We start from the raw sequence: 24,173 nt of genomic DNA, 5'->3' as shown, positions 1-24,173 counted from the left end.
CCGGTCGATCTCTGCCACAGCTCTGAAAATCCAACCTCTGTCTTTAAAATATTCTGAATTTGCTTCATCACTCATTTCTCTCTTTTCTCGTGTTGATTTAATAAAACCATCTGAAGCACATATAACCCATGCTAACAGGCTAACTGTCGCATTACACATGACACTCCCAGCCTGTCCATCTTCTTCTATGGAGTCATCTTTGCTGTCAGCCTGCCCTCTAGTGGTCCAGCTGTGCAGTGTTACACTGTCACTGCTCTCCATCAACCTCACAAAATCTCCTGGACCTCACAGGTACCGTTAAGTTCCTGTGAGGGTAGTTTTCCTAATCAAAAAGCTCCTTTTTCTGTTTGGTTTTTATGGCTGAGTATAAACTGACCCATGTGTTCTGATTTTCCATGGGGCTCCTCAGGGCTCAGTTCTTGGTCCCATCCTGTTGTCTTTATAACTGCACACTAACAAGCCTCTGGGTACTTAAATAACTACAGTCAGAATAAACAAATAAAAGCAGTTTTGGTGCAGTCAGAGTGATCTCAGTACTCAGGGTTCACTGTTCAGAGCTGATTCCTGTACGTATTCTGTATTCCGTATTTTCATTGTTATTGTATTTTTGTTCTTGTAGTAATCTGATCACCATGTTGGTTTTTCCACCTGAGAGTCACAGTCAGACATCGACCGTCTCATCAGCTCCACAGGCAGAGATCATCTTTGAGGACCAGAGTAAAAGCTGAACTTTTACCTTCTTCATGAAGAGGTTGATTTTAAAAACCAGAGTAAAAGTTGAAGTTTTACCTTCTTCATGAAGAGGTTGATTTTAAAGACCAGAGTAAAAGTTGAAGTTTTACCTTCTTCATGAAGAGGTTGATTTTAAAGACCAGAGTAAAAGCTGAAGTTTTACCTTCTTCATGAAGAGGTTAATTTAAAAACCAGAGAAAATACTAAAGTTTTACTTTCTTCATGAAGAGGTTGATTTTAAAGACCAGAGTAAAAGTTGAAGTTTTACCTTCTTCATGAAGAGGTTGATTTTAAAGACCAGAGTAAAAGCTGAAGTTTTACCTTCTTCATGAAGAGGTTGATTTTAAAAACCAGAGAAAATACTAAAGTTTTACTTTCTTCATGAAGAGGTTGATTTTAAAGACCAGAGTAAAAGTTGAAGTTTTACCTTCTTCATGAAGAGGTTGTCCTGACGGGAACATTTGTCCACTTTGAGCTTGAGCACAGAGATGTCTGAGATGATGCTGCGTAAAAAAGATGATCAGAGCGTAAACACCAGGTGTTAAAGTTCGTGAGACACACAGAGCCTCAGGTGTGCATAAATGAAAACACACACCGTGCACACACACCGTGCACACACACCGTGCACACACACACTCACCTGATGTGGGAGAACTTGGGGGTGTTCTCGTGTCGGTCGATGAGGCTGAGGAGGATCTGCAGAACCAGCAGACGAACCTCTGGGTCCTCCGTCAGGGAGAAGGAGAGCAGCGGCTCCAGGAAGGAGCTGGGCAGAGCCGTCAGCATGTTGGTGGTCTGATACCCTGCTGTCACCTGAGGGGGAGGGGCAAAGGTCACTTCCTGTCACTGAGGAAGACAGAATCATCATCATCATCATTTCATACAAACAGCCACAGCTCACTCACCTGGACCAGAGACTTCAGCAGCATCACCTGGATCATCCTGGTCCCTTCAGGCCTGGAGACACAACAACCACAGAGTGATACAGCTCCACCCTGATACACCTCCACCCTGATCCACCTCCACCCTGATACAGCTACACCCTGATACAGCTACACCCTGATACAGATACACCCTGATCCACCTCCACCCTGATACACCTCCACCCTGATACAGCTCCACCCTGATACACCTCCACCCTGATACAGCTCCACCCTGATCCACCTCCACCCTGATCCACCTCCACCCTGATACACCTCCACCCAGATACACCTCCACCCTGATCCAAATACACCCTGATACACCTCCACCCTGATACACCTCCACCCTGATCCAAATACACCCTGATACACCTCCACCCTGATCCATCTCCACCCTGATCCACCTCCACCCTGATACAGCTCCACCTTGATACACCTCCACCTCCACCCTGATACAGCTCCACCCTGATACAGCTCCACCTTGATACACCCTGATACACCTCCACCCTGATACAGCTCCACCCTGATACAGCTACACCCTGATCCACCTCCACCCTGATACAGCTCCACCCTGATCCACCTCCACCCTGATACAGCTACACCCTGATACAGCTACACCCTGATACAGCTACACCCTGATCCACCTCCACCCTGATACACCTCCACCCTGATACAGCTCCACCCTGATACAGCTCCACCCTGATACACCTCCACCCTGATACAGCTCCACCCTGATCCACCTCCACCCTGATCCACCTCCACCCTGATAAACCTCCACCCTGATACACCTCCACCCTGATACACCTCCACCCTGATCCAAATACACCCTGATACACCTCCACCCTGATCCATCTCCACCCTGATCCACCTCCACCCTGATACAGCTCCACCTTGATACACCTCCACCTCCACCCTGATACAGCTCCACCCTGATACAGCTCCACCTTGATACACCCTGATACACCTCCACCCTGATACAGCTCCACCCTGATACAGCTACACCCTGATCCACCTCCACCCTGATACAGCTCCACCCTGATACTGCTCCACCCTGATACACCTTCACCCTGATCCACCTCCACCCTGATACAGCTACACCCTGATACAGCTCCACCCTGATACACCTCCACCCTGATACACCTCCACCCTTATACAGCTACACCCTGATCCAAATACACCCTGATTCACCTCCACCCTGATACAGCTACAACCTGATACACTTTCACCCTGATACAGCTACACCCTGATACACCTCCACCCTGATACAGCTACAACCTGAAACAGCTACACCCTGATACAGCTACAACCTGATACACCTCCACCCTGATACAGCTTCACCCTGATACAGCTACAACCTGATACACCTACAACCTGATACAGCTCCACCCTGATACACCTCCACCCTGATACAGCTCCACCCTGATCCACCTCCACCCTGATCCACCTCCACCCTGATACACCTCCACCCAGATACACCTCCACCCTGATACACCTCCACCCTGATACACCTCCACCCTGATCCAAATACACCCTGATACACCTCCACCCTGATCCATCTCCACCCTGATCCACCTCCACCCTGATACAGCTCCACCTTGATACACCTCCACCTCCACCCTGATACAGCTCCACCCTGATACAGCTCCACCTTGATACACCCTGATACACCTCCACCCTGATACAGCTCCACCCTGATACAGCTACACCCTGATCCACCTCCACCCTGATACAGCTCCACCCTGATCCACCTCCACCCTGATACAGCTACACCCTGATACAGCTACACCCTGATACAGATACACCCTGATCCACCTCCACCCTGATACACCTCCACCCTGATACAGCTCCACCCTGATACAGCTCCACCCTGATACACCTCCACCCTGATACAGCTCCACCCTGATCCACCTCCACCCTGATCCACCTCCACCCTGATAAACCTCCACCCTGATACACCTCCACCCTGATACACCTCCACCCTGATCCAAATACACCCTGATACACCTCCACCCTGATCCATCTCCACCCTGATCCACCTCCACCCTGATACAGCTCCACCTTGATACACCTCCACCTCCACCCTGATACAGCTCCACCCTGATACAGCTCCACCTTGATACACCCTGATACACCTCCACCCTGATACAGCTCCACCCTGATACAGCTACACCCTGATCCACCTCCACCCTGATACAGCTCCACCCTGATACTGCTCCACCCTGATACACCTTCACCCTGATCCACCTCCACCCTGATACAGCTACACCCTGATACAGCTCCACCCTGATACACCTCCACCCTGATACACCTCCACCCTTATACAGCTACACCCTGATCCAAATACACCCTGATTCACCTCCACCCTGATACAGCTACAACCTGATACACTTTCACCCTGATACAGCTACACCCTGATACACCTCCACCCTGATACAGCTACAACCTGATACAGCTACACCCTGATACAGCTACAACCTGATACACCTCCACCCTGATACAGCTTCACCCTGATACAGCTACAACCTGATACACCTACAACCTGATACAGCTCCACCCTGATACACCTCCACCCTGATACAGCTCCACCCTGATCCACCTCCACCCTGATCCAAATACACCCTGATACACCTCCACCCTGATCCATCTCCACCCTGATCCACCTCCACCCTGATACAGCTCCACCCTGATCCAAATACACCCTGATACACCTCCACCCTGATCCATCTCCACCCTGATCCACCTCCACCCTGATACAGCTCCACCTTGATACACCTCCACCTCCACCCTGATACAGCTCCACCCTGATACAGCTCCATCTTGATACACCCTGATACACCTCCACCCTGATACAGCTCCACCCTGATACAGCTACACCCTGATCCACCTCCACCCTGATACAGCTCCACCCTGATACTGCTCCACCCTGATACACCTTCACCCTGATCCACCTCCACCCTGATACAGCTACACCCTGATACAGCTCCACCCTGATACACCTCCACCCTGATACACCTCCACCCTTATACAGCTACACCCTGATCCAAATACACCCTGATTCACCTCCACCCTGATACAGCTACAACCTGATACACTTTCACCCTGATACAGCTACACCCTGATACACCTCCACCCTTATACAGCTACACCCTGATCCAAATACACCCTGATTCACCTCCACCCTGATACAGCTACAACCTGATACACTTTCACCCTGATACAGCTACACCCTGATACACCTCCACCCTGATACAGCTACAACCTGATACACCTCCACCCTGATCCACCTCCACCCTGATACACCTCCACCCTGATCCAAATACACCCTGATACAGCTACACCCTATACAGCTACACCCTGATACAGCTACAACCTGATACACCTCCACCCTGATACAGCTACACCCTGATACAGCTACAACCTGATACACCTACAACCTGATACACCTCCACCCTGATACAGCTCCACCCTGATACAGCTACAACCTGATCCACCTCCACCCTGATACAGCTATAACCTGATCCAGCTCCACCCTGATCCACCTCCACCCTGATACAGCTACAACCTGATCCACCTCCACCCTGATCCAGCTCCACCCTGATCCACCTCCATCCTGAGCCACCTCCACCCTGATCCACCTCTACCCTGATACACCTCCACCCTGATCCACCTCCACCCTGATCCACCTATACCCTGATCCACCTCCACCCTGATCCACCTATACCCTGATCCACCTCCACCCTGATACAGCTACAACCTGATCCACCTCCACCCTGATCCACCTCCACCCTGATATAGCTCCACCCTGATCCACCTCCATCCTGAGCCACCTCCACCCTGATCCACCTCCACCCTGATACACCTCCACCCTGATCCACCTCCACCCTGAACTGAATAACTATATCTGAGCTCATGAAACAGACTGTGTGTAAAGTAACATGTGATGAGGGGGTTTCTGGGTAACTTACCCTGAGCCCGTCGAGGGCAGAGCTGGATGGACGCCGGGCACGGGGATCTTCCCCATGATGAAGAGCATGACCTCTGACCTCTGGTAGGTGGGCAGAGTGTTTGCAAATGAGCCTGAAAGGCAGAGAAAGGAAGTTCAGCGTCAGATGGAGCAGAGGAGTATTCACACACACACACACACACACACACACACACACACACACACACAGCGCCCACGGCCTCACCGATGGTCCTGATGACGGCCTCCTGCAGCTGCCGCTCCTCATGAGCTTTGATGATCTTGGTGCCGATGTTGGTGCTGCCGTCGTAGGAGCCGGTGAGCTCGTAGTCCACGCTGAGGCGGAGCTGCCGCAGCAGAGTGTTGAACACCTCCAGCACGGTGGGACCTGCGTACACATCACCACAGAAACCAGCGTCACTCCTGAAACCTGACGCCACACGTTCCTGCTTCCTCTCCTACGCCAGGCAGAGCCGGCGTTTGTCGTTCAGCTCACCTACGGAGCCGCTGGCAGCGATGGCGGCTGCCTCCAGCAACACCTCCACGATGCCAGCTCGCACCGTGGCTGAGTTCTTGCTGTTAGCGTCCAGGTGGCCCAGGAGCTGCTGGATCACCAGGTGAGAGTGCTGGGACTGGGAGGAGGAGGAGAAGCAGACGACAGGTGAGAAGCAGGACAAAGACGGTCAGACAGAGAGCTGCTGACCTGTAGTTTATCAGTCTCAGTCTAATACGAGTCTCAGGGTCAACACGGGGAAGAAATCTTTAAGGAAGAAAACTCAGTTTCTGCTCTCACACAGAAAACAATGAAAGATTTTAAACATTAAAACCCTTCACTGTGGAAGTGACACACAGCAGCTGACGTCTGGCTGCTGGAGTGAAGGAGAGGAAAACCTGATGAAGAGGTCTCAGAGGATTTGTTGGAGCTGGATCACTCACCTGGATGGAGTACATGATGATTTTGAAGCAGCGCACAGCAAAGGTCTTCCCCTCCCATAGAGAGTGGTTATCTAAGTGCCTGTGGGGGAGACAGACGGGGGAGGGGGGGAGGAAACAGACGCTGTAATGACGCAGCACTGATGAAAAAACACACACATCCAGACTCCATGTTTGTTTGTTCAGAGTGAAGGTGTGTCTCAGGTAAAAACACTGAATCAGTGTTTGTATTCTCTATTTTTAAACTTTTTATTTTCCCTATTTAAATCTTTGATACGTATCTTTATATCCTTTATGTCTTTATGTCTTTATGTCCTTATATCCTTTATGTCTTTATATCCTTTATGTCTTTATATCCTTTATGTCTTTATATCCTTTATGTCTTTTGTCTTTGACTCTGAGAAAGACCCGCACAAGATTTCCAAAGTGTCTGGACTGTTGGTCCATCAACAACTGGCAAATAAAAAACTGTGAATCCTTGAAACCTTAAATCACACAATGTAACTCAAAAATAAAACTACAAATTAAATCAAAACTATTTGATTAAAAACTACCTTTCTATTCTATTATTTTTAAGATACTGAAAGTCAAATGCAGAGTTTCATACACTGAGCCAGAAAAGTAAAAAACTTGACATTAAAGTGACATTTAACTAATGTTGTAAAGAAATTACCTGATGAGAGACGTGGTCAGTTGGTGTAACCTATGTTATTCATAAAAAATCTAATATTTTGTTAAAAAGTTACTGTGATTAATATGGCTGCAACAACTAATCGATTAAATCAATTAAAATCGTTTATTTAATTATTTGGCAACTAATTTAATAATCGACATTCATTCAGCAACTTATCGCGGGTGTTTTGGTGCTTGAAACTGTAGCTTACAGTACGTTAGTTGGGAGGAGATGAGCCCGCTCTCTTGCCGTAGGCTGCTGAAAAAGGTGCACATGCACTGAAAATGAGTCAGTGGTCAGTTATATCTGCAGATTCAGCTCTACTTCCAAAAAGAGAAATCTGTTATAAAATATTACTGAAGGAAAAATGCATTTCATTTTCTTTATTGCTGTTTAGAAAATACCTAAAACTGTTTTAAGCTAAATTGTAAAAGAAAGTGCAAAAATGTGTCATCATCCGATTAATCGATTAATCATTTAAATAATCGCAGGATTAGTCGATTATGAAAATAATCGTTAGTGGGCTGGGTTGATGTGGTATTCTCGCGATATGATCTATTACCATTTTTGGGGGTACCGATTCGATGTAAATTGCGATTTTTCAATATTTACAATTTTTGAGTTTTTTAGGTTGTTTTTTTAACACCAGACTGTGTGAAAAAGTTCAATGAAAATGTCCACAGACTTTATCAGGAGCCATTTTTTCCTATAAAATGCACATCATGTCAGTCAGAGAGAAACATGTCGCCCTCTGCTGGAGAAAAGTGGGAACTTTTTCCGTATCCAGTTTATAAACAAAAACTGATTTTAAGAATTTGAAAAAAAAAAAAAAAAAAAAAACCTCTTTTGATATTTTGAAATGATTTTAGATTTTTTTTTTTCGATCTCTCGTGATCATGATTTTATCAGTTCAAAAAGTTAAACTTGAAACAATTTTAAACCAACTGAGCCAAGAATAGAGAGAAAACATGTCTACAGCAACAAAACTCACATCATCAAGTTTGGGAAAACAACAGTTTAATGTGCTTTGAGACTGTATTTATTATACAGCCAATGGGAAACAGAGAGGAGTAGCTCTTTGGTGCCACCTACTGGACTGGAGGTGCAGGAGTCAGCTAAAATGTGTTGTTTTATCAAAATTTTTAATAAAAAGGGTTAAAATATCGATGGTGTCAGAGGTCAAAGTAACGTGATATATTGTCTTATCGATATTTTTTCACACCTCTCGTCACGATGTTAATGAAAGATGCTAAATGACAGAGACAAAATGAAAACCTCGTTAAGAGATCTGATTGGATACCAGCACTAAGAGGGGGAGGAAAGAGTGACTTAGCAAAAACAGGAGCAGTGATGATGAAGGAGAGTCTGTCTCACACAGGTAACGACTGAAGGTGTTATTAAGGACAAAGCTGAAATCGATGGAGTGAAGGATCAGAATCAGCTCAGTCCGATAAAAACAACACAGGGAAATGCTAAACAGCTGCTCCAGTTTCACTCCCATGGATTTTGGACAGATCGATACGGGCGTTAGAGACTTTAACTGGCTGGAGCAGTTTCAGAGACAGTGTTAGTGTAAAAACGTGTATTCATGATGTGTTTTATCGTCAGGAGATCTGAACTCTAACTGAAAAATGAAGCTGCTGGAGCTCAGAGCCTCTGTGCAATAAAACCCAGACAGGCTTTACGCCCAGCTCCGATGTTAGGAAGCTGAATCCTGCAAACAGCAGAAACACAACAGACAGAAAACCTAGGAGCCGTTAGGAGCAAGTGTTAATGTTTGCAGCTCTGAGAAACACCGACACGTTAGTGTGAACGCTGTGAGATCACAGCTGAGACGGTAAAGAAACAACAGCCGGGGTGAACACAGTCAGATATGTTATATAACAGACAGACGCAGGGTTTGAGAGATGAAATAAAACACTCAGAGAAGCAGAGACGACACAGAGAGGCTGAAAGTTAGAGATGACCTTAGAGCAGCAGGAGGTCTGTGACCGCAGCACAGTGAGAAACATGAAGCTCAAACTTCACCATAAGAGGAGAAACAAACAGATACTGAATCTACAAATCACATCTCTGCACAACAAGCCCCCAACCTTCCTCTGACCTTCTTTGAATTGTCAGTAATCAGCCGACAGATAAAAAAACGCTGCGACATCGCCCCACTACGCGTCCTCCCTGCACGCTGAGCCAAAAACAAACAGGAGAAGGCTGGATGGATGGAGCACAGAGGAGTTAGAGAGAGACTTACATCAGCACGGGCGTGACGGCGTTCTTGATGTTTCCATACGCCGCTCGTCCCAGCAGCTCCCTGAAGCAGCGCTCCGTCAGCTCCACGGGGCTCTCCTTCTCCTTCTCCGACGCCTGCAGCGGAGACGGGGAGCGGCTGGTTCAGAGCGATGCAGGTGAGGAAGCAGCACAGAGCCAGAGGAGGGAGGGGGAGGAGGAGGCGCAGAGAGGGAGGGGGAGGGTGGGAGGGGAGGAGCAGGGGAAACAGGAGGAGAGACAGAGAGAAAGGAGAGTTAGAGAGTTGATATTAACTCTGTTACAGCTTCAAAAGTATCAGTTTCCCCTCTGGAGACGGCGTTTGTCTCTACAGACGGCGTTTGTCTCTACAGACGGCGTTTGTCTCTACAGACGGCGTTTGTCTCTAAAGACGGCGTTTGTCTTTGAAGACGGCGTTTGTCTCTGCAGACGGGGTTTGTCTTTGAAGACGGCGTTTGTCTCTGCAGACGGCGTTTGTCTCTACAAAAGGCGTTTGTCTCTAAAGACGGCGTTTGTCTCTACAAAAGGCGTTTGTCTCTGCAGACGGCGTTTGTCTCTACAGACGGCGTTTGTCTCTGCAGACGGCGTTTGTCTCTGCAGACGGCGTTTGTCTCTAAAGACGGCGTTTGTCTTTGAAGACGGCGTTTGTCTCTATAGACGGCGTTTGTCTCTGCAGACGGCGTTTGTCTCTACAGACGGCGTTTGTCTCTGCAGACAGCGTTTGTCTCTGCAGACAGCGTTTGTCTCTGCAGACAGCGTTTGTCTCTGCAGACAGCGTTTGTCTCTGCAGACGGCGTTTGTCTCTGCAGACAGCGTTTGTCTCTGCAGACGGCGTTTGTCTCTGCAGACGGCGTTTGTCTCTACAGACGGCGTTTGTCTCTGCAGACAGCGTTTGTCTCTGCAGACGGCGTTTGTCTCTACAGACGGCGTTTGTCTCTGCAGACAGCGTTTGTCTCTGCAGACGGCGTTTGTCTCTGCAGAGGTCCCTCTTGATGTCTCCTGTGCAGCGTGTCTTCAGGCAGCAGAGCCAGCCTTTTAGCATTAGCTCATTAGCTTGTTTTGTTTTGACAGGAGGACGTTTCTGAAGCAGTGTGAACATGTCTTCAGGAGCGTGTGGTAACCAACACGGGGTCCTGCTGTCCTTTGTTCCCATGCATAGTTAAAACCTGCGCCCTGACTCTGTCCTGGTCTCGCCTGGCCTCGGGTGGTCCACCGATGAGGACATGATTTATTAACAGCCCGACTCCTTCATCTCGTCCTCTGCTGCAGCGTCCTGCTCGACACTCCATCATTTCTTTCTTTAGAGAAACGTGGAAAAGGAGGAAATCTGATCCAGGATTAGTAACTGATGTGAGTCCAGGAGCAGGAGTCAGAGGATGATTCTTTCCTTTTTCAGCAGGTTTTGTTTCAAACTGTCGGGACAGAAACGACGAATGGGGAAAACGCTGCAGAGGAAGCAACCTGTTGACCTGAAGTCATTAAGAGGTTCATCCATCACTATGAAATGTTCAGCAGGATAAAAACGACCAATGACAGGACTCCTCTGATCAGGAGGAAGACGCTTCGTGTTCGCCAGACACTGAAGCCTCTCCTGAAGATAAACTGCTGCTTTGGAGTTTTGGAGGTGGTTGATGAAAAAGACGAGGGCCAGAGGGGAAAGTTTGCTGGAGTTTAAAAGTTGGTTTAACTGGTCAGACATTCAGCAAAACAAGAACATTTTACCATGAAAACACAGGACAACTCTACAGCTTTTACACTTCAGAGCTTCATCTACACATCACTGGGTCCTGCTGACACTTCCTGTTTGAGACAGTTACTTTACGGCGATGCCAGGTTTGGCTTTAGGAGGCCTGAAGTCATTGGTTGCAAGGCACCGCCCTGATGGCTATGGCGGCCTCTTTTCTTGTAATTTTTTTGTCTCTTTTTCGTCATCTTTGTATTTGGAGTGGATCATTACTTTGTTTGGTTTATTGTTGGTCATGGACACCAAACTTTTTGTGTCTTCAGTGATATTTTTACTACTTTTTCTCCTGTGTTTGTCTGGAGATCCTACATGTAACCATGGCTGCATTGTTTACATGTGAAATCAGCTGTTAGCAGCCTGTAGCATGGCAATGCTAACTGGTGCTAGGCCAGATGTTTCCCACAAGGTGAGGAGAAGGAGGTGAGGACGACGTGCTGGTTCTCAGGTGTGAGCTAAGAAGTGACGACATGGACCTGTCCTCCCATCCATCGTTATTGGGAACGTAAGATCTATCTCCAATAAGATGGACGAGCTAGCTGTGCTAACAGCAACAGAGGGAATACCAGAGGGCAGAGTAGCATCATGCTACTCACAGACATGGCTAACAGAGCTAACAGCAGACACCAAGGCCACATGTGAAGAGCTTCACCTGCTGTGAGCAGACAGGATCCAGGAGACAGAGACTGAACAGACTGCTGAAGAAGCTCAGTCCTGGACCCTGTGGAGGTGGAGGCTGGCTGACTGGACAATGATGGACAAGCTGTCAGCATCGATTTTCTTATGGAGCTTTTTACACTTTCTATACACTTTCTTACTTTGGTTTTCTTGATTGCTGCTGTGACTTCAGTTTCGTGGTACTTGTTACAATGACAATTAAGTTCTATTCTATTCTATTCTATTCTATTCTATTCTATTCTATCCTATTCTATTCCTCTGCTACGCTGACATTAGAAGTCAAACCTCAGCAGCAACCTTTGGTTTTGAAAAAGCAGAACTTGAAACAAGCTGCAGTTCCTTGAGTGCCCACTAGAGGCTGGTTTCAACGTTAAAAAAGCTCAGCATAGCACCAGCACTGTAATATACATATGAAGTTTCAATTTGTGGTGGATTGGAAACCAGACGAGACAGACTGATCGATCTTTATGCAAATACATTTTTGGAGGGTTACACGGTAATTTGTAACGATCCAGACCACAGCTGTTCACATCATCACGTTTTCTTTTAATTCACATTTTTGAGAAATGCAGCCACAAATTTCTTGTTTTTATAGAAATATGTCCAAAATTTTCATTTTTTATTGTTTATTGCACTTTTTAGTGTTTTATTTAGTTAATCTGGACACAAGTCTATACGTGTCATCAAAGTTTGAGACCTATCGCTGATGTGGAGCTAAAGTTTTATGCCAAAATGACCCTACAGCTTGTAGAAATGTAACGATATGCTCTGACAGACTTGGTGTGGTGGGTCATAAAGGGTGAAAGCAGGATGTTACTCCACCTCCTCCATCACTGGGCTCCTAAACCAACACCCAGAAACCAATGGGTGATGTCACAGAGACTAAAGGTGAGTAAGGAGGTTAAAAAGTGACGCTGTCTGTCTGTATGAAACAACAGGACTGGACACCAGTGTGTGAGACGCTGCTGAACAGAGAATTAAAAGTTGTTTTTGTGACTTTAAGTTACTTTAACCTCAGAAGTTTCACGCAGAGAAAAAGTTTTCATCGCTTGAACAAGTCAATTTATTTAGTGCTGCTAAAATGAAAAGTAGCTGAAGATCAAACCCTGCAGCTGGAAGGTCGAGCACTCACTCCAGCCCTCGCACTGAGCCGTGTCGACCAGGCAGCGCTCTAAAAGCCTGTGTGGGAGACTTCACTGCGAGGTCACCTGAACTACCTCCGTCTGCAGATTTTGCCTGATGAATTGGAAAATTAGAGGGAAATGTTTGGAGGATATAAAAGCATTAGCTTCATCTCAGAGCACGGAGGTCTGACCTGGCGTCGGCCTCATCAAACAGCCGGGCTGTTGGTGATTCAGCTCAGAGCCAGGAGGAGAAAATGAAGGTGGAGATCGTTTCCTGTAGAGTTTCTGCTGAGGCCGTGCCTGCAGGGAGGGCGCTGGGAGGATATGAAGTGTTTACAAGCATCTCCACACAACGTTTCCACCCATCAATCATCTGCAGCACGCCGGGCTGGAGCATCCCCAGAAACACTGTTTCCACATGAGTCCGGCGTGCCTGCAGCTGGTCTCTGGGTGAACCGGTTCATGTGCGCGGGGATTAATGCAGAGAAAATGCACCATCTGTGAGTTTAATTAGACTCTGCACGCGCTGCTTTGGGTTTGTGCTGCTAATGTCTGACTCCACTCGGTGCAGAGGAGGGATGGAGCACACAGCAGGGGCAGCACACACTCACACACACTCACACACACACACACACACAGGCAGAGTGTGTCTCTCTGCAGGAGTGTGTCGGTCTATCTCTGTCCATCTGTCCGTCTTTCTTACAACAACCTCCACATTTCAGTCCCTCTTTCTTCCACCATGAGCCCACGGCCTGATCCCAGCTCGGCTCTGCTGCCCCACTTTCCCCCTAACCTTCAGATCTCAGCATTGACGTCAAAGTGAATGTCAGAACGTGGACTTGAGCCAGAGAGGGGTTCAGCTCCAGTCTCTGCATCTCTCTGACGTCTGCTGGCTCTCTCCAAGCTTTCCTCCTTCGATATGAGCGCTCTGCCTTTAGTTCCTCCTTTATCTCCTCCTGCGCCCTGTTTCTGTCCCTGTTTCTGTTTCTGCTGCGGCAGGTGGACAAACCTACGAGTGCTGCAGAGCCGTCAGTGTCTCCTCTCAGTGATGACAGTGATGATAAAGGACAGGTGTGCCAGGACGAATATGGACGAGCGCAGGATGAGCGCGAGGCGTTGGACGGCTCTGGAGCCAGTGCGGCCGAGTCAGGAGTGACACGTTTAAGGTCGTCGCCGTTCACAGCCTCCATACACTTTGGGCACGGTCTGTTAGACTGCTGCGCTCGAGCTGCAGGCTGGGTTAACCCTTCAAACCCCGGGCAGGATTTAATGACAGTATTTCTTACAGTCACGTGATCTTTAACAAAAGGTACAGACACCAGGGCTGCAACTGATAAATATTTTGATAATTGATTAATCTGCTGACTATTTTTTAGATTAATCGATTAATCTGACATAAAACAGATTAACTTTATTCAAAAACTTGTATTTTTCCCAATAACAGAGACAGACATAGTCTGTATATAGAGAGGACAGCGTGGCTCCAACATTTATCATTGTACGGGTTTGAAGATAAATTCCTCCGTCTCAGACGCAGACATTGAAGCAGTTTGCAGCCAGAGTCTGTGCAGTAGAGACTGTGAGGGATTCTGGGAGAATCTGAGTGGAGCTGGGTGACAAAAATAATAATTATTTTTCTTTGGAGAGTCTAATCACTTCCTGACTCTACCTCCAGACATATTTTACAATCCCTGAAAAAATACACGAGAACGTCAGCTGTCAATCATCGTAAACGTGACGTAAAGCCTCGTTTTTAACCTCTTATAACTAATGAAAACAAAACTCTTCAGAAAAAGAGGACTTGGATACAAGACAGCCAAATGATATCTTCAAATCACCACAACAATCAGACGTGAGAAACATTTCTACCAGGTGGATTAATTTTTTAAAGTTTGACCACAGCCCATCTGGAATGACTGGGGAGATGGATTTTTTGACCTATACCGCAGCCAGCCACCAGGGGGAGCAGTTTTTGTGGAGACCTCACTTCGAGCCGAGCAAGTGGACGGCCATTTTTTTTACAGTCTATGGTGACAGCTGTGCAAAAAGTGCTCTAATAACAGGCCCTGCACCTCAGTAAGGGATCATTTTTTTTATTTAAATTTTAATCGATTTGTTTTTGTAGCCCTGAAATAAACAAAAAACAACTATTTAAAACATTCAGTTTAAAGGTAGAGTAGTAGGATTTTTCTAAAAAAGTAAAATATTGTCTTTTACAGGAATAATCCTACTCTGGTGTCTCCTCTGGGCCTCTATACGTGTGTCTGTGTCTGTGTCTGCCTCAACCCCCTCCTCAGCCTGGATGTTGATGTTTTGGTTGTATTGGGACATTTCTGGGCGGAAGCTAATCAGAGCAGCTACAATAGGAGACGTAGCACGGAGGAAGAAAAACAACCAAAGTGAAGCTAAACTCCAAACAGATAAAGCTTTTACTAAACGAGGGTGAAGTTTGGCTCAACTTTCAGGAACTTGGAGAGCAGCACAGGACGAAGAGCGACACCCGTTAGCTTTCTGCTAACCAGGCATGAGTCAAATACCTGTGATTAGCTTGTGCTAACATGCTAAGTCAGGTGGTTTGTTGCTGAAATAGAGGTGTCCTCTGTATTTGCCCACTTCATTAACAAACACTAAGCAGCAGCAGTGAAGCTTTCAGATGTCATCTGCAGTTTTTCTCACTTGGACCCAGGACAAAAAGTTGCTCTGAGCTGATTCACCGACTCGGTGCGCTCTGCTCAGGACGCCCTCAGCCAACCTCCGTTTCTGGCACGCCAGGAATTCATCCAACTGGCCTGGACGCGGCTGACTGAGCTGTGATAAGCCATCACGCCCCCCGCAGACTGCACGGCAAACAGACTGAGGAGCTGAGATTCAGAGCGGACTTCAGTATCAGCTGGAGAATTGGGTCAGAAACGGCTTCAGTTCAGACGGCGCTCGTCAGTAAAACCGGACAGAAGCTGTGGAGGGAGCTTTTACTGAGGCCGTGGGTTTTAGAGCCAGGAATCACAAACTCTTAGTCCTTCAGGAAAACAACATTTAGACTGAACTTTACCAGATATAATGAAACTAAAGCTCAGAGTAAGAGCCCGTCCTCCAAGGAGCTAACGTCAGAAAAAGCTTAATAAACTAAATCAGAACTAAATAAAGTTAATAAAAATAAAACACTAGGATAAAAACAGGTTACGTGATTAGCCGACCTTTTCCTTCATCCACTCACCTCTCGGTCCGCTCCCCGCTCTGCAGGTTGAACAGCAGCGAGGGGACGATCTTGTCCATGTGCTGAGGGTCCCAGATGTTGGCCTGCAGCTCATCGTTCACCGTCTTCCTCACCACGCCCTGAAGACCCTTGATGCCCGCCATCCGGATCCTCGACACAAAGACACAGACATCCTTTGATGAGTCTAAAAACGGATGATTATTATAGGAAATAATTAATGTGTCTTATTTTATCCTGTACCAGCCACTCTTTGTCTGTCACCCTGCGCTAAATTTAACGTTCAAAGACGTCCCTTTGTCTAAATTTAGAAGACGACGGATTTAAAACTTTGTAAAGAGATGACAGATAAAACAGACTCCCTGAAGTTTTCTAAAAGCAGCGTGTGTCCACTCACTTGGTGCGGATGTCGGGGTCCTCGTAGCTGGAGTGGCACATCTCGCTGAAGCGCGACACGAAGAAGTCGTAGCTGCGGTGGTAGGAAGGCGTATCCTCCTCGATGTTGGCAAACTTCACAAACTGAGAGGAGAGGCAGGAGAGGGCAGGAGGAAAATGAAAACTCATGTTCCTGTCAGACTCTGAAACTCTGGAGATCCTTTTTTTAATTATGAGGCCGAGTTATTAAAAGTTGATTTGGCTCTGATTAAACACTCTTTAATGATATAAGCCCAGATCCCCGCGGTGCACATCGCCTAAATTAAAGTCAAACAGTGACATAACGTCTCATTAGGAGTGACAGGCGCCCAGCAGAGGGGGCACTCCCACCGAGCAGGAAAATGTCACCATCTCAACACGGTGACATTTAGCTTCACAACACTCTGCAATTAATAAATTACAACCTGCTTTTGTTGAGAGTCTGCACAGACAGGATGATACCTGCAGGGATAATTATAATCTGAATATTCAGAATAGTTCCCATCCCAAACACGCAGGCTGGGTCTGTGCAGAAACACGTCAGGAGAGGATGAAACCAGCATCCAAACATCTGAAGACGCCTGATGTGAATCTGTTTCTGTGAGCTCAGCGAGTGTTTGGAGGAGAGCTCAGATTAAATGGAGCACCCTGGAGTAAATGAAAGGAAGTGAGGCTGAAACTGCTCTTACAGTAAATTACTGCAGCAGCTTCAGGAGTCAGAGCTGAAACAGACTTTATCTGATGGAGAGCGTAAAGAAGAAGTCGACACGCCGCGGTGAGAGCTGATGCTATCGATGCTTTCTGCTGCAGCCAAAGGAGGAACGAAGCTCTGCTCTAAACTCCTCTCTTTCAAAGAAACGACCATATGGGCCGAGCGCTGGCTGATGAGCTGGCGTGTGTTAGACAGAGCCTGCTGCACAGAAAGGTTAAGGTCATCGCAAAGTAGTGAAGCAACCTGGCCACGCTCGTGTCATGTGGTGATAAACTCTCTAATCCGCTCCTTTCTCCTCTCCTCGATGCTGATCCGCCTCCATGAGACAAACTGTTCACACACACCAGCATGTGAAGAGCTGAGTGTGTGTGTGTGTGTGTGTGTGTGAGCAGCTATTACAGGAAATTAATCCTGGTTAATAAAATCACTGAGTTTATGAGCACAAACTCTTAATGCAAAGCTTCAAATTAGCAAACTGCACAACTGGACTGCAGCGAATGGGACTGAGATTCACATTGAATTACTCAGCACAGATGTGTGTGTGTGTGTGTGTGTGTGTGTGTGTGTGTGTGTGTGTGTGTGTGTGTGTGTGGCCTTGTGTTTGTCCTAAATACACCCAGAAGAGTGTGCAGGGAGACTGATAGCATGAAGATTATGAGGCTGCGTGTCTGCTCGGTCTGATGGAGAGCAGCTAATCTGATCCCTCTGTACGTCCTGCTCTGACCCACCGCTGAAAGCTGCTCCCCACATCTCATGATACTCATCACTCCCACCGCCTCTGTCCAGGAGACCAACAGCAGCTGAGATACACCTTTCCTCACACACCAAACCCAGCGTTTCTGCAGGTTAGCATCTCTAATGATCGGCCGTGGCAGCAGGAGGTAAACAGGACAGGAGCGTGTTAGCTTCTGTGTTGGCTAACCTCTTCTTTTAGCAACAACCTTAAAGCTCTGGAGACAGAGTGGACCAGTTTCTGGGGCTCTGAGATTCTGGTCTGCTTTAGGAATTCAGCTTCTCAGCACTTCCAGGTCTCCTCTGTCAAACCGTCAGTAGAGATGGGCAATAATAGAGTTCACACCACGATGGCTTTGCACAGACAGTGTGATATTGTTGCCGAAGCTGTCACTCATCAGTTTTACTGATGACTCTGACTCGGGAAACCCCCTAAAACAGGGGTGTGCAACCTGTGGCTCTTTATCCTCCTTGTAGCTGCTCCCTCTGGCCTTGACAAAGAAAATCATTGAGATAAAGGAAAGTTTTTCTTGATCCAATTATTTAGTTTTTTTATTTTTTGTTGATTTTGTTGCCCAATTTCTTTCTTTTTTGTCATCTAATTTAAAAAAGTTGTTAATTTGTCAATGACAGTTGAAAACAAATTTTTAGAACAAGCAAAAAGCATTTTCTGAAAATTACCAAATTAAAAAGGTAAGGTAATCGATTTCAAAACTGTTCTGGAAAACTGAAAAATCAAAGCCACATGTTACGGCCATAAATCATCAGCCATATCAACCACAGTCATAAAAATTCCTGTTTGGTGTTTACATTTTACCAAGCTGATAAGCAGCTATATGGGCTTTTTATACGTCTTAAATCGGGCTAGTTTTTAATTTATTAGTTTTACACAAATATGAAAAGGACTCAATATTTTAATGTTGAATTCATCTAAAAGTAGTTTTGTTGTGACATACGGAGTAGTGAAAGTGCCAGATTACAAAAATTAATCTATAAAAGAAGAAAATAAATAAATGAATCAATAAATAAATTATATAAGAATCTATAAAAGAATTAAAAATGAATCAATTAAGTTTATAATAATCTATGAAAGAATAATGTAAAAAATGAATCAATAAATAAATTATATACGAATCAATAAAATAATTAAAAAATGAATCAATAAATAAATTATATAAGAATCCATAAAAGAAAAGGCCAATAAAAGTATTAATATAAAGACAAATCAAAAAATAAAACAAAAGTTCTCCTGTCAAGTTTTCAGCCGCCATCCTTCTTCCTCCATAGGTTTCCTTCTACGCATGCGTACAACCACATTCCTACTGTGCATATTTTTCTGCTAATATTTCCTTTGCTTTAAAAGTGACTTTATAATGTGATTTAAATACTTTTTTTCATTTGTCTTTATATAAATACATTTATTAGCATTTTATTTCAAGGCTTCATTCTTTGATTAATATCACTTCATATAGCTACTTTTTTTCCTTCTTTATTTACTTATTTAATTATTTATTAAGCACTTTCCTATTTATTTTTTGGAGTTTTCTTTATATTTCTGTTTTTATTAGCTTTTCTTTTGTGGATTCTTATATAATGTATTTATTAATTCATTTTTTTATTTATTCTTTTGTAGATTCTTATATATTTATTTATCATTTCATAAATTATTATATAATTTATTTATTAATTCATTTATTCTTTTATGGATTCTTATATAATCTATTCATTTATTCATCCATTTATTTATTCTTTTATTAGATTTATTTTTGTAATTTGGCACTCTCACTACTCCATAGTGACATGAATTAATAGACAAAGAATAAAACTTATAAAACTTTGCAAGCTGTGTTGTGTTTTGTGGCTCCAGACTACTCGTCTTTGGTGGAAGAGGGGGAAAAATGGCTCTCATGACAGTACAGGTTGCCCTAAACCAAAAACGACCAGTGATTTTTATAATAAAACAAACATCTGGACAGCAGCATTTTGCTCCAAAACCTGCATGAAGTGTTCAGCATTAATGGGCTGTCCTAAATGTACCAGCTACTCACGCTATGGTCAGCTATCAACAAGGATGCTAGGTCAAATTAAATGTTCATTCTCAGATGTTTCTTTTGGAATTTCTATCATTTAGTAACTTTAATTTAAAGTAAATACAGTTGATCAATGCTGCAAATGAAATCGCCCACTTTGTTCCTCCTTCTCAAAGAGTTACAGTCTGGATGTTTCAGTTAAAGTGAGAAACTCAAAATCAGAAAACATGTAGTGAAACCTTCAGACTTGTAGTTAAAGTTTTGAGACTCACAGAGTTGGTCCCCAGGATCTGCAGACTGGGTTTGTCTGACTCCAGCAGCTTCCGAACCATCTTCAGGAAACTCTCCACGAACAGGTTGATGCTCTGACAGTGACAGGCCATCAGCAGCTGGTCCAGGGCCTCCATGGCTATGCACACATACCTGAGGAGCAGACACAGGGACACCTGGGTCGCACCGTTCATCCTGTTACCCAACATGCATCTGGCTATCAAACACAGACTTTTCAAAAACAGGCTTTGATTTCCCTGACAGACGAACTCTGGAGACGTGGTTACTGAACAGATTTCAGGGAGACTGTGCCAAGTGAAAACGTAATCTGTGCAGGCTGTTTGCATCAGCCAGGATCCTTCAGAGCAGCTCAGGCATGAGTCACACCAGAAAACAACTTCTGGGCTTTTTAAAGTTGGTACAGAGTGTACAGAAGCATCACCCAGCAACCCCTGAGTGCCCACTTCCTGTCTGACGGCTGCTGTTCACAGAGCACGATGAACATATCCAAGAACATTAAGAGTGTAACGACTCACTTTGGGCTTCCTCACCTGGTTTATATGAAACATAAAGGTTTTAAAAACACCTGTGAGAGGGATCTGGACAAAGACTGGCAGACTCTCAGAGAATAAACCACACAGCATCAACGTTTCCTCCAGAGAGCTGCTGTGAGTGGCGCCTGGCGTGTGATGCTCACCCGTATCTGTGTCTGGCCACGTCCCTGGAGAGCCTCTCGGACAGGTACGCTCCGATACGGTCCAGCTTCTCTGGAGCTGACAGGGCGTAGAACGTCAGCTTCTCCATGTTGGCCTTCACCAGACCGTCCTGAGACGAGGAGGAGGCGTGACCGGAGGACATAAAGAGGAAGAGGAGCGAGAAAGGAAACAGAGAGTCTGAGTGTGATTCAGGGAGCGGTGCCCCAGCCTGGGTCATGATGAGTCTGTAAGACGCTGGACCACAGGACGGATGAACTCCAGGAACCCTGCACACCGCCACGCCGGGCGAAGGGACTCTAAAAATACTAACGGTGATACCTGAGGATCATTATTTATTTACAGAGAGATCCAGACACAAAAATCACACCAACCTTCAAACTCAACACTGAGCCGTTTTTAGACCAGACAGGCCCTGATTTAGAAAAACAAACCTTCAGAAAACTTTTCATCTATTTTTACATAAGAAACTTTAATAATAACACTTTGGAAAGATTTACTCTGTTAGAGATCAGATGTTTTTGGTCAATGGTAACTTCAGTCAGACTGGCTGATACCTCCGGCTCCTGTTTCAGACACGTCTAACAAAACAATCATAATTATTCAGAGATAAATTTAGTCTAAAATCCAAGTTTCTGATCTTTATCAACACACACCATAAGACCACAGCCTTAATATTTCATCCCCTAGTGTGTTGAAAGGAATCACATGATCTGACAATGCTAACATTAGCAGTGACAAACAAGAAGATCTTCATTGCTGACTCAGGTCATCAGGTCATGGGTCATGTCAGATCATAGACCGTACAGCTAGGTTATAATAGTTAACTAAAACAAAACTAAAACGAAACTAAAAAGGAAAACTAAAATGTAAAACACATTGCAGTTAACTCAAACTAATAAAAACTAGAAAAGAAAACAAAAACTATAAGTAAACTCAAACTGTATCTCATGTTCACTAAACTAACTGAAACTAACCAAAATTAAAGACTAAATGTCCTTTGTTATCGTTTTTGACGATATTAATAGCCTTTAGGTTTTAAATTAATCCCACATATTTTCCCAACCAATTTTACCACAGTTTTCAGCAGTTTTCAGCAGTTGTCGGCGCCGTACGGCACCATCACAGAGACGTACTGGGACGAGCTTGTTTCCTGCACTGACTGGCTGTGCTCTGTGCTGCGACCAAACGTAGAGGAGCAACGAATCAGAGCATCTGTGACAGTTTAATTTAATCTGAGTCTGACTTTATTGTTACAGAGTCCAAGTTTATAATTATGAAAGCTCAGATTATATTGTTTTATATAATTTATGTTTATATTATTTTTACATAATTTATGTTAATTTTTTTAATTAAGTTTATATTATTTTCTTGTGTTGAAGGCAGCAGCCAACAGTTCAGTATCAGCATTGACTGAGCAGTGAGCTCTATGTTGGACTGGAAAATAAACAGTATTACAAAATATTTACTCTGACCTTTTTGAATCCTGCACCTGGTTAATAAGGTATGAAAAAACTAAAACTAAACTAAAACTAAACTGAAACTAAACTAAAAATAAACTGAACTAAACTAAAACTAAACCGAACTAAACTAAAACTAAACTGAAACTAAACTAAAAATAAACTGAAACTAAACTAAAAATAAACTAAAACTAAACTAAAACTAAGCCTTGTTGCAAAAATCAAAACTAAATATAAACTAGAATGCCCGCTCTAAAACTAATTAAAACTAAACTGTAATGACAAATCCAAAACTATTATAACCTTGCTGTACAGTATCTGGACTCTGTGACATCACCCATCTGTTTCTGATAGAGAAAAATTAAGCCGTCATCGGCGGGGGCCACATGGCAGCTTTGAGCCTCTTCACTAACATCTACAGGGAGCTACACCTGTCAGTAAAAAACAATCCACCAGTTTTTGAACCAGGCTGTGAAAGTTGTTCTTTTTTTCTTTTTTTTCCTTTCATTTTCCAATTTATTTTTTTGAGGCTTTTAATCCTTTTGTTGTAAAGGAGCGAGGACTGTGGGTAGATTAGGAAACAGGGTGAGAGTGAGGAGCGACATGGGTAGTGATGGGTATCTTTCACTAGGGCTGGGGGTAAACAATTATTTTCAAAACGATTAATCGGGCGATTATTTTATCGATTAGTCGACTAATCTAATGATTAATTGGACGATTAGTCTAACGATTATTTTTCTGTTGTTCAATTATTTCAAAACCATAATGTATCCCAAATAAATGCCAAAACCATCTCTCTTATAACAGAGTTTATTAAAAAACACTGTTTTGCATGGCAAAATGCAAAATACAGAATAAATTGCCCGGTACCTGGCAATTGGTACCGGTACTCAATGGTACCAATTTTCGGTACTATTTTGTGCTAATATGTAGTAAAAAATATCAATTTGTTTAATCTTTTTTTTGTTTTTCAATTTGACGTATTTATTCTTTAATATATAACCTTGTAATGCTGTGTTCATGTCCAGCATGGAAAATCTCCTACTCTTCCACTCCCTCATAGTCACAAGGATGCATTTAGGTACCTAAACATGGTTTCTTTTGATTTTTTGGTACAAACTGGGAAACTTTTGTTTTTGCATATATGTTTGGGTTTGTGTATGTTGAGATGTGCATTTGCATGTTTCTAAATACACTGAAAAATATACAGATATTCTTATTTTATTCTGTTCTGTTTACTGTTGATGCCTCTGTGTGTGGATTTGATTTTTTGTTATACTGCAGTTTTTAGCATTTCTGCACAGGCTTCATATTTTCAGACTGTAGCTCATCGCTTGTTTCAGACCCTTACGGTCTAAGCCGGACCCAGCTTTCCCTGTGAGATCAGGTCCAAAGGTCTGCTGCTTAAAAACGTCTCATCCTCCACATTATAGCATTATTTCAGCAGTCAGCGCAGGGCGACGGCCGAGCTGCTGCTCTAAGACACGGAGCGGCCAGAATCCATTATCAGTCCCTCAGTCTGCTGCTGCTGTGACTATAAAACAAGCCTCTTCCAGTAAATGGCCATTTTTGTTGCTGTTCATTAAAGTGAATCACTTTGTAACTCT

At 44.6% G+C, this 24,173-nt stretch overlaps 1 protein-coding gene across 1 annotated transcript in view; it reads right to left on the bottom strand.

Moving 5' to 3' along the window:
- Window positions 1-24,173, bottom strand: part of LOC141801696 (protein EFR3 homolog B) — a 43,076-nt gene that overhangs the window by 5,781 nt on the left and 13,122 nt on the right. Inside the window, exons 3-14 of the mRNA XM_074684841.1 lie at window positions 21,091-21,218; window positions 20,396-20,546; window positions 16,633-16,754; window positions 16,239-16,388; window positions 9,468-9,602; window positions 6,550-6,628; window positions 6,110-6,245; window positions 5,840-6,001; window positions 5,618-5,729; window positions 1,638-1,689; window positions 1,373-1,545; window positions 1,160-1,235 (exon numbers count right to left, since the gene is read on the bottom strand). Of these exons, the coding sequence (XP_074540942.1) occupies window positions 1,160-1,235; window positions 1,373-1,545; window positions 1,638-1,689; window positions 5,618-5,729; window positions 5,840-6,001; window positions 6,110-6,245; window positions 6,550-6,628; window positions 9,468-9,602; window positions 16,239-16,388; window positions 16,633-16,754; window positions 20,396-20,546; window positions 21,091-21,218 (1,476 nt within the window). The remainder of the gene's footprint in view (window positions 1-1,159; window positions 1,236-1,372; window positions 1,546-1,637; window positions 1,690-5,617; window positions 5,730-5,839; window positions 6,002-6,109; window positions 6,246-6,549; window positions 6,629-9,467; window positions 9,603-16,238; window positions 16,389-16,632; window positions 16,755-20,395; window positions 20,547-21,090; window positions 21,219-24,173) is intronic.

Source organism: Halichoeres trimaculatus, unplaced genomic scaffold, assembly GCF_033239565.1.
Source record: "Halichoeres trimaculatus isolate MK-OKI-2021-1 unplaced genomic scaffold, fHalTri1.1 fHalTri1_scaffold_13, whole genome shotgun sequence".
Taxonomy (NCBI): domain Eukaryota; kingdom Metazoa; phylum Chordata; class Actinopteri; order Labriformes; family Labridae; genus Halichoeres; species Halichoeres trimaculatus.
Note: the sequence above shows the minus strand (reverse complement) of the source record. Positions and strands in the feature narration are given on the sequence as shown.